This window comes from Calonectris borealis, chromosome 17 (assembly GCF_964195595.1).
Source record: "Calonectris borealis chromosome 17, bCalBor7.hap1.2, whole genome shotgun sequence".
NCBI classification, from domain to species: domain Eukaryota; kingdom Metazoa; phylum Chordata; class Aves; order Procellariiformes; family Procellariidae; genus Calonectris; species Calonectris borealis.
In genome coordinates, this window is record NC_134328.1 from 11,123,028 (window position 1) to 11,133,313 (window position 10,286).

General features: G+C 43.2%; 1 protein-coding gene across 1 annotated transcript; it reads right to left on the reverse strand.

Moving 5' to 3' along the window:
• Positions 1-3,654: 3,654 nt before the first annotated feature.
• CBLN4 (cerebellin 4 precursor) lies at positions 3,655-8,771 on the reverse strand. The gene is made up of 3 exons (XM_075166093.1): positions 8,447-8,771; positions 6,595-6,711; positions 3,655-3,858 (listed from the first exon to the last, which is right to left on the reverse strand). The coding sequence occupies exons 1-3, from the start codon at positions 8,720-8,722 to the stop codon at positions 3,661-3,663; spliced, it is 591 nt and encodes a 196-aa protein (XP_075022194.1). The 5' UTR covers positions 8,723-8,771; the 3' UTR covers positions 3,655-3,660.
• Between the last annotated feature and the right edge of the window lie 1,515 nt (positions 8,772-10,286).

Sequence of the window (10,286 nt, forward strand, 5' to 3'; positions counted from 1 at the left end):
AAAGCTACCTCAGTGCCTTTTCCAAAAGCACTCCTGTTAGCCAGGCTCTTTTGAACAGTATCTTTTTTGGCTCCACAGTCATTTGGCATAGATAGCCTAAACTCTTCATAGCAAATAGGATTCAACAGAACAGAGCAGCTTTCTACACCGGATGAATCTAGGAGACCAGGGTATTCCTGGCTCTACCAAAAACATTTACATCACCTGAGGAGGATAATATAGTTCTTTTCTTTTCCTTGGTTTTATAATAAAATATGGATAAAATATAAATATAAGTAAAACACAGATAAAAAGGTAAAAATACTGATCTCCTTTGTAAAGAGATCACTCATAATAATATATACGTTATTCTCAGAAAGTAAATTTCTTCTTTTATCTTTACCACGCATGGCCAGAAAGTTTTCTTGCACAATCAACCTTTGTAAGCTACCAAGTTGACTGTAAAGTGAGTATATGTTAAAGGATGTGGGTATAGATCCTCAGCATGTTCTGTAGCAGGGATACGCAGAGTGGGAAATTCTGCCCTCACCAAAATCAATAAGACCAGCATCATCAAATTCAACAGGATCAGAAATTCCGCTCTAACCTTTACAGTACAGCTCAATGGAGGTTTAAGTTCTTTAAAAAAAAATCAGACCTCTAATCTTAAATACCCTTTGAAATTTGAAGTGTCTCCTGAGCTGTTGCTTCTGAACAAGAAACTACTGTAGCAGTAACATGGGAAGACAGAAGGAAAAGGAACGAGGAAAGAGGGAGAAGAAAAACTAGTTTCCAGACCCAGCTCCATCTAGGCTAGCTTCTCTTCTCTCTTCTGGGAGAAACTCCTACTGACATAACTGAAGCGTGGGACAATACAATGAAAATAAGCTCAAGATCTGGAAAGTAGCTCAAATTGTAGTCTAAAAACCACAGTTCGTTCTTATTTAAATGTTTAAATGTGAGCTAAGAGAACTGCCCATCTCCAGAGGCCACCTCTGAGCGGAGTCAGTGCTCAGCGTTGTGTGAAGATAACGCAAGCTGCTTTACAGTGGCTTCTCTGAAACTTGTTTTGCCTTTAACTAGCAAAATAATTAGTTAGTAATTCTGATTTTAGAGGCTGAGGAGAAAAATTTAGGAAATTTCCATCAAAACATATGTCCTTAATTGAGTAACTTCCCAGACTCTCTAGTTGAAGTTTAAATAACTGTTAATGACTCTGAAGCAATCAGAAATGTTTTGCCAAGGGGAAATCAACAGTATATTAAGATAGTTCAGTATGATGGCTGAATGCTAAAGGCAGCTTTTAAAGATCATGTTTACAAACTAAAAAAGTTAGATACATTTGATCATTCTGAAAAGTATACTGACACCTTTAATGCCATTTTTCTTCTGTCTGTGTAGGAACAATGTTTCCTTTACATTACATATATATCAATGCGTATGTGAGGTGAGCTTTCAGATTTTCCAAATTTTATACAAAATACTGATGTTCCCCTCTGAAATAAACTCTTATGACAAATAACCGTTTTGTAATATCATGCATACTATGTGCTGCAATCCCAGGGTTTTTAGATATACATATATATACACACACACACATTTTTGGGGTACAGTGGTGATACATTTTGATTAATCATAATGGAAAACTTTTTTATATTTTTCAGCAATGTAAATCATTCTTGCCATGTCTTTCCACTTCCTCCCAAACTGCGGCGTTCTGTACAGAAACAATACTGTGTCTAACAGATGAGCTCCTCATCTGACTTATCTCATAGGGGTGCAAATGTACCCACCTATCGCCCTGAAATTCCCCAAAAAATCCTGTATGTTGGGTCCAGAAAAATAAGGAATTTGGGCACAGTTCTGTGCCACTGATTCTCTGAAATTTTTATCAGGAGCATCAACCAGCCATGCATTAGGCTTTAAATCAGTGAAACGTCCATTTACAGCGGTTAGAGCAATATGATACGCTGCACTTGGCTTACAAGTGAAGAAATTGGAAACTGATTACCTAAAACAGCAAATCCAAGCCCAAACTGGCTTTTAGAGAAGGTCCCAGATTGCTGGACATGCTTCCATCCAGAAACATTCTCAGGTATATAGTATTTTTTAATTTAGAACCATATCCTTCATGATATGCAAGGCACAAATATCCATCGAATTCAGTATGTATTTTGGGCATGAGGGATGAAGGTTTCATTAGCAGTTCATGTGAAAATCATTTTTAATTGATATTCAATTTGATGGCACTGGAGTTTAATGCTGATGGCAAAACCTAAAGCACAGGTCTCATTCAAAATCCTTTGGAATCAATGTGATTCTTAACACTAACTTCAGTGAAGCCAGGATTTCTGCCTAAATGTTTTTTTAAATAAAATGCATAGGTTATTTCGAGATCATTCTGATTACCTCTAGGATTCTGTCAGACTAAATTATGACAGTTTGCCTGCCTCCCAGGACAGTTTCCCAAAAGCTTATACTTTGCATATAATAATTATATCCAATAAAAAAATAGCATGAAGTGACTTCCAAAATCCAAAGGTCAAAAATTCATCTAACATATATTAATCTTTATTATGTAACAATGATATAATAAATAAGTTTATGAATTCATATGACCTGTACAAAAAGCCAAAAAGATATTGCACCAAGTTAGGTACCGGCTATTTGGATTTAATATTTGTTAAACATATGATCGAAAATTATATACAGTTGTGGAGTTAAGGCAAAACCAGATGATACCTTTAACACAACAGAAGGTTTGAAAAATAGACATAATTACAAACAAGGGGATCTCATCTCCAGCTAGTAAAGTGGTCGTGTCTAAGGAAGGAATCCCTTAGGTTTTTAATAAAGCAGTTATTATCAATCATGTTAATTAAAATTGAAGAACAAGTGTGAGATTTCCTGCAGGGCAAAGCTGTTTTTGCAAAGTTGTGCCTGAATGATCACCTTTAACCCTGGTAAGAATGTTTTTCTTAACGGTTATAATCTGCTCGTCTTTTTAGAAAACAGCACGTGGAAAAGAGGGATACCTTACATATCCAACTAAAATACAACCATAACCTCTTAGCTTTATGTAAGGTAGACTTGATTGTGACTGGTGACAGAGCATAAATACATGGGTGAACCATCCAACACACTACACGCAGAGGAGAATGAAAGTCAACTACTTATCAATAATAATTACCTTTCTCAAGACAATGGAATAGATCATGTCAGTTAAGTCCCAATGACAAAAACATGTATGACCAATATATCAATATACAGTTCTTTGGCAGCAACACACTAACTCTTGATTGAAGTCTGAACTCAAACTCTCCTAAATTATAGACCTAGTTGCCAGTCTTTTCAGAATTAAAGAAAATCCGCTTCTCCCATGAATCCAGTAAGTCCAGTAAATGAAATCTGAATAAATCTTGCAGGCAGCTTTAGACTGTAACATTAAGCATGGATATTTATTGTCTGCTTTAGTCTCAATCCAAATATATTGTATTTAAACACACAAAATTCTGTGAAACTTCTGAGTAGTTCAGATGGGGCCAAAATCCATAAAGAGAATCCATATTCACCCATGAAAAACCAATAAAGAAATATCAATCCCATGATGATAAAATGATCTTCATGTAACAGAGGCAATGATGAGTCCACACCTGGATGAATGTCACAGGAAAATTGACTTTACAGGGGAAAGACCAGAAAGCCAGAAAACGTAGAATACTGCCATCCACCGACCAGATTACCTTTCTCCAATTTCAGGTAAACCTTATCCTCCTTGTCTAGATAGAGCAGGACTCCATTAGTGGCAGCTTCACGTGTGACATCCTTGTCCCCAGCAAAAGCAGAAATGACTGGCTTTCCATTTAGCATCAAATTAACCTACAAGAGAAAAACCACTGAAAAGCCCAAATTAACAGAAAAACAGCAAGAACTATCCCTGAATATTAACTACAGTGTAAGAGGTCTGCTAAGGTCCCAATCTTCATTGCTTTTTTTGTTTGTTTTAAATTAGTAATTACATTTATTTGGAGTGTACAAGCACATTCATGTTTCATGGGCTTGACCTGCAGCTGAGCGAAGTCGGTGGGACACTGTCCGCTGACTGGTCCGGGCTCAGTTGGTGTGAAAGGTAACACGACATTGCTTTCATCTGTTGCTTGGGCACATTCATTTTTGTAACTCTCTGGTAATATGGAACTGTGAGCTATTACCTCAGTTTGTTCACTTTGCCTACCTCACGGGTTATTTAGACACGCACTAGCAAAGAAGACATTTTCAAGAAACTTAGGCACCCAGAGATGCAATATAGGCACCTAATGAGATGTCAAAAGTACCACAGCAGAAGCTTACACTTCATTGAGAGCAAAATACATGTCCCTTCCATTACTGACGGCAGCTTAGTTTTCAAGTCTAGAACAGACCTTTAGCTTTATGAACCACTGCACTGTGTTTTGGTACTGAATCCATTTTTTCTACAAAACACTTCTGAAAGTCAGCACAGGCTCTGCTCTGCAAGCAACATCACACAGACACTCTGTAAATAAAGATGGGCAGGGGCTGGGGGAATGGACAGAGCCAGGCATTTTTCATTTTCCCAATGGCAAACAATTAGCTCTCTTCTTCTTTCTCTTTTTAAACACCTATAATGCAGCCACAGAGGAGTGAATTATGAAATGCTTATTCACATCTAGTATGCTGGCCTTGCATATGCTCCCATTAACTTTAATGGGAGTCGCCATGGAATAAATTAGTGCTCAGCATAAGTTAGGGCAGCAGAATCTGGCCCTGATTTGGGATTCGCCTATCTGGGAAATCCACTTAATCAGATGTCCCCAGGGAACCAATTTCAGTTTAATGATATTTAATGGCACTAACAGATGTTCCAGGGGCATAGTAATATCACTTATGTAGGAAGCCTTCAGGAGATTTAGTGGTGTTTAAGTCTGCATGTGGCTGAGACTCAAGCTGGTTTGCTCCACTGCAATGGCTTTCAGTCTTTCCCCCTAGTTATCACACATGCAAAAAAAGGGCATCAAGAGTTTACTCATTGCTTGGTTTTGGTTTATCTCATTCCTTCTGTACCATCTCTCTAGGTCAGGTTCCCCTGCAGGTCATCTTACAGTTACTTTAATCACAGCAGAAGACACATCACAGGTTTGCCTCGGATGGTCTCACGTTAACTATGCCAAATGGATCCTACCAAACCCATCCATCACTCCAGAAACTCTTGATCTATGAAACATTTCAGGTCGTGGGGCAGGTTGTACCATTCCCTGTTACAAGCCCCAGACTCCCAGGTTTGCTACCAAAGTCTGCACTGGGCTTCCAGAATCCGAGCCCTGACATCTTTCTTGGCAACGTATCTTCTAAATACAATGAAGCTGGCTGACATACAGTCATTCTAGGCCATTTCAACCTTTAGCTTTTAAGAGAGTGAAAGGAACAAAGTTTGAGCATATTAAATAGCTTATAAGCTCATTATAGAGGTTTTCATGAGGTCAATATTTCATCTAAGACTTTTGTCATTGACCTGAATGGAACCACGATCTCCTGTTGTAAACTGAAGGCGAATTTCACCAGGGATGTGAATGTGTCTTGCACCAGCTTCCTCTGCCATCTCTGCCATCTACACTGTTCTCAGAAGCTTTACCGGCAACACAAAGGCAGAGCTGCTATAAAGAAATGGCTGATCACTCCTGCAGAAATCCATTTCATCTCAGCCTTGTACACTGAAAACCACATCCAGGAGCAAGACAGGTCAGGGGAAAAGCATCAAATACTTCTGTGAATCTAGTGGTCTCATGGGTGGAAACAAGGGAAGCCACAGATGTTATTCCAGATCTAGAAAACCACTATGTATGTCACAGAAATTGCATGAACCTGGCATGAAGGTTAAGGAATGTACTTTAAGGAATTTACTGTTGGCTCAGCGAGGGGATGCTCAGGAACTTAGCGGCTTTTTCTCTAAGCTAGTACATACTTACATTTAATTGGGTAGTTCAGCTGCTATTACGCTACAGAAGAAAGTGCAGAATCGCTCCTTTTTTTTTTAATATATGACACATCTTTTATGTATTATATGGTGAAAAAAAGTTTAAACTGCTCTAAAGGTTCCCTAGAAGACATCCCTGTAGAGGTGTAACATTTCGGTGTCGTATAGAACAAGTAGACCACCTTAACTAACCTTGGTCCACAGCAGACTGGTGTCACAAACAGATACCTGGCATCATCAGCTGTCAGCCAGGTCACAAAATGTTACAAAAATAATCAAATCTGGTATGTATCTCCAGAACTCCTGTGTTCAAGACAGTGAGTTTAACCTGTAGCAAAATACGACTCTTCTATAGTATTGATGCAATTAAGTGACTTTATATCACCCCAGATATTCAGTTCTTATGGTATAGAAGTGAAGCTATCTGAGGTGAGAATCCTGCCTTATTACAGCTGTTCAGTTTACATGTATTCACTCTACTGCTAGGAACGCTACACCACAGGTTGCTTTAAACTAAGCTATTTTGCCTTCAGAGTATGTTAAATACATTGTGTTCAGTCAAGATCCTATTCTAAATAAACAATTTAAGTAAAAGATTTTATAATCATACTTGATCAACATACCTGAATTGTTTGACTCTGATAGACTTTAATTACGTGAAAACTGAAACTGTAAATTCCTTTTCTTGGTGCTACAAAGACGGACTCCAACGTGAAAAAATTGCCCACATTTACTAGGATCTACAAACAAAAAAATATAGTATGGGAATTAGTACAGGTATTCAGTGCTAAATAAAAAAAATGTAGACTATTAACTTTAGAAAACATTCGCCCATGGAAATCTTTTAATCTACATCTATGCTGTTTTATTCATTGTTCTCTCAATTAAGTTGGAATATTACTCATAAAATGGATATTTAGTTATATGTATAGTACAACTTTACTATAAATAAACCAGGGTGGAAAATGCTTCTTACTTTGCTACTATATCATACCTTCAAGATCTTTCTCCTATACATGTTTAGAGATTAAGAGGAGGCATTTTTGTTCATCATTCCCCAAAAATGACACCAAAACACTATTTCAGGGAGTGGCATACTGCTTTTTTTTTTTTTTTTTTTTTTGCTAAAAAGCAATGGTCAGGTCAACACCGTCTTCCTGAAAGTCTCAAGCTGTGAGGAAGGATGTACATGAATGATACAATTCATTCACCAGTATATAGTCAGACTGAGTTACTGCAATACCTGGCATAGCTGAGCAAAAACTGGCTGTGAGCTTTTGCTGATTTATTTGTTTTTGTAAGCACTAATAATAATTTGGGTTTGATTAAACAGAGACAAGTAATAGAGAACATATTAAATGAGTGCATCGTCCACATGCTAAATATCTTCTTTAATGACTAAATTTTTCTTTCTTTCTACTTAGTTATGCTTTAATTTTAATTGGTATTTTCAGGTTCCTTTATGCCAGACCCAGCCCTAGAAAGCCAGTAGGAATGTCAGTGAAGTTAGGGTAATTTACCTTGCTAGCGTTAAGCTACGTGACATATCTGGCTTCAGTTGTCACGACAATTTACTCTTCATTATGATATGGTGTAGGAAGCAAAATAACCATCGGTCTCAATTACCTTGGGCTTGCCCTAGGACAGGAGCTGGCGTATGAAATGTGTGCTGGCATCTGTATGTTAATATTAGTGACTGAGATGAGAACTGTACCATGAATCTGTGATTGTTATAGAAAAGTTAAATGATTTTTCCTTAAAATTCGTTCTTCCTTCCCCTCTCACAGGCTGCACGAGCTGACTAAAAATCTACGCAGGCTGCTTGTACCTGAGAGAACCCTATCCCCAAGCCTCCCGGGGCCACGTCCTCGCCCGGTGCTCAGCCGGGGCTGCCCCTCGGACGCTCGCACAGGCGCGGCTGCTGCGCCCGCGGCGCAGACCCGCGGAGGCCGCTCGGGGACCCACGCAGCGCCGCTGGGCTCGGGCCCCGCTTCACCCTAGTAACTTACTTGGACCCATCCACGGCGGAGGCTGGCGGGGCCGGAGCTTGCGGCCCCCGGGGAGCTGTGCGGAGGGGCCGGCAGCGCACGGGCTCCGCGGCCCCGACGGCGGCTGCCCCGCACGGGAGGCCGCCCCCCGCCGCGCTGCGCTCCGCTCCGCCCCATCCCCGGGGGGCAAGTGGGAAACTACTGCGGGGCGTGACATGCCCTCCGCGGGGGCGGCTGTCCCCGAGCCCCCGGCTGCGACCTGCCCGGCCCCTGCGTTTCTCCAGCTTTGGGGTGCGGGGGCTCCCCGTAGGCAGCCGCCCCCTGCACCCCAACTTTTTGCCGGAATTAAGGAAATGGGCGAAGTGGGGGCGCGGGGGGGGCCCTCGGGGCGAGCGGGCGGCGGCACCTGTTGATCGCGCCCGGCCGCGTCCCGGCGGGGGGCACGGGCACCCCGGTCCCGCGGGGGACCCCTGGCCCCGCCGCTTACCTGGTCGAAGTAGATGATGCGCGTCTTGTTGCTCATCTCGGAGGGCTCGTGGTTGGTGCTCCTCACGGCCGAGAAGGCGACCTTGGAGTTGGCCGCCCGCACGGAGATACCCAGCGGGGAGGAGGACGAGCCCTTGGCGTCGGTGGCCGGGTTGGAGTCGCAGACCACCAGGCACTTGCCCTCCAGGACGATGGGCTCCGTGTCGTTCTGCGCCCGCGCCGCGGGGCGGCCCAGCGCCAGGGCCAGCAGGACGGCGGGCAGCAGCCGCCAGCCCATGGTCGGCACCCGCGGCCGCCCGCGCCGCCGCTCCGCGCCCCGCTCCGGCCACCGCGCCGCGCACCAGCGGGAGGCAGCGCCGGCAGCAGCGGCAGCCGCTCCCCCCGCACACACACACACACACACACACACAGAGGCGCGCACACACGCACACCCACCCGCACCTCCCGGCAACGCCGCGCTGAAAGTCTTCTTTCCTCCGGCTTCTTCCCTCTGGCTCTTCTTTTCTGTCCTTCTTCTCTTCTCCTCCTCCCCCCGCCACCACTTTGTGCCTTTTTTTTTTTCTTTCTTTCTTTACCCGGGTCCTTTCGCGAGCTCTTTAAAACACACCGCAAGAAGCTGCCGAACAAAATAAACACTTTCCGGTGCCCCCTTTTCTCCCCTCTCTCCACATCAAAAAAGAGAGTGAGAAGGAAGGGGGGTGGGTGGGAAGAAAAAAGCCCTCAGGTGAATTATTGATGAGAGAGAGAAGAAGAGAGAGGTCATGAAGAAATAAAACCATTTGACGTTGCCATGATTGCTGCTGCTGGCTCTCTCTCCCCTTCGAGCTGGAGATCCAGGATGCTCTGAGTGGTGGAGTGGAGAGGTGGTGGCTTACCCCAAAGCTGCCAGATCCTGTGTCTGATATCACAGCCGGGGTGCTGCAGACACCAGTTCTCTCTCTCCCCCCCCCCCCCCCACTCTCTCTTCCCCAACCCCCCCAAAGAGTTATGTCATAACAAACCTGCCCAGCTCTCACCTAGCTGGGCAGATACGACACTTCATTACTGGAGACCCTCCTCTTGGAATTGCCCCCTCTGCAGACACACTCGCTTGTCCTCCCAGGCAACTTTTTAAGCGGCTACAAAGCCAAAGGGAAAGCAACAAAACATCTCAACGTCCTCTATTTTCAAAAGAAGAGAGAAAGAACTGCAGCCTGGTTGAAAGGCAGCATCTAATCCTGGAGGAGTCTCCCAGGGCACAGACCTCCTGTGCATGTATTTGCGGCTTGCATTTGGGTATGACACCCCGACCCTGTGCACGCTGCCATTGATTCCCCGTTACGCAGCCAGGAGGGAAGCAGCCCTCCTCAAAGCCAATCACTCAGACACTTGGGTCACTGATAGGACTTGACTGACTGCTCTTTGAGGATTAATGTTGCCAGGTACCACCTCATGGGGCTGCCAAACGGCAGCTTCTGGTAATGTTTTGATTAGACACCTCTGTCTAGTATTGGTTTCTTTTTTGATGTGTACTGAAAGGATTGGAAGACTGAGCAGGTTCCTTAGCTTAGAACACCCACGTATTTCAAGATTATTAAAACCATAACTGCTTTGGTGCTACTGATGGCTTCTAGAGAAGATCTTTCCTGGTGCCATTAAAATAGTCTCATGGTGAAACCTAAGCCCTCTTCAAGGACTGGTAGAAATGATACAGTGCTCCCAGAGCAGAACTGGCTAAACAGATTTCCATCCAAACAACAACAAAGTGCAATAGTTTGTAAGAAATTGAGCATATGATCTCTAGATAGATATCTTGCAATACAACAATTTTTTTTGTGCCTATAATAGCTTTGCAACAAATA

Bases quoted from the DNA above. Each gene is read 5' to 3' on its own strand.
- CBLN4 (XM_075166093.1), bottom strand. From the start codon at position 8,722: ATGGGCTGGCGGCTGCTGCCCGCCGTCCTGCTGGCCCTGGCGCTGGGC. The intron at 6,712-8,446 runs GTAAGCGGCGGG...TTTTGTTTGTAG, and splicing joins GCATCATCTACTTCGACCAG to ATCCTAGTAAATGTGGGCAA. The intron at 3,859-6,594 runs GTATGTTGATCA...TTTCTCTTGTAG, and splicing joins ATCAGAGTCAAACAATTCAG to GTTAATTTGATGCTAAATGG.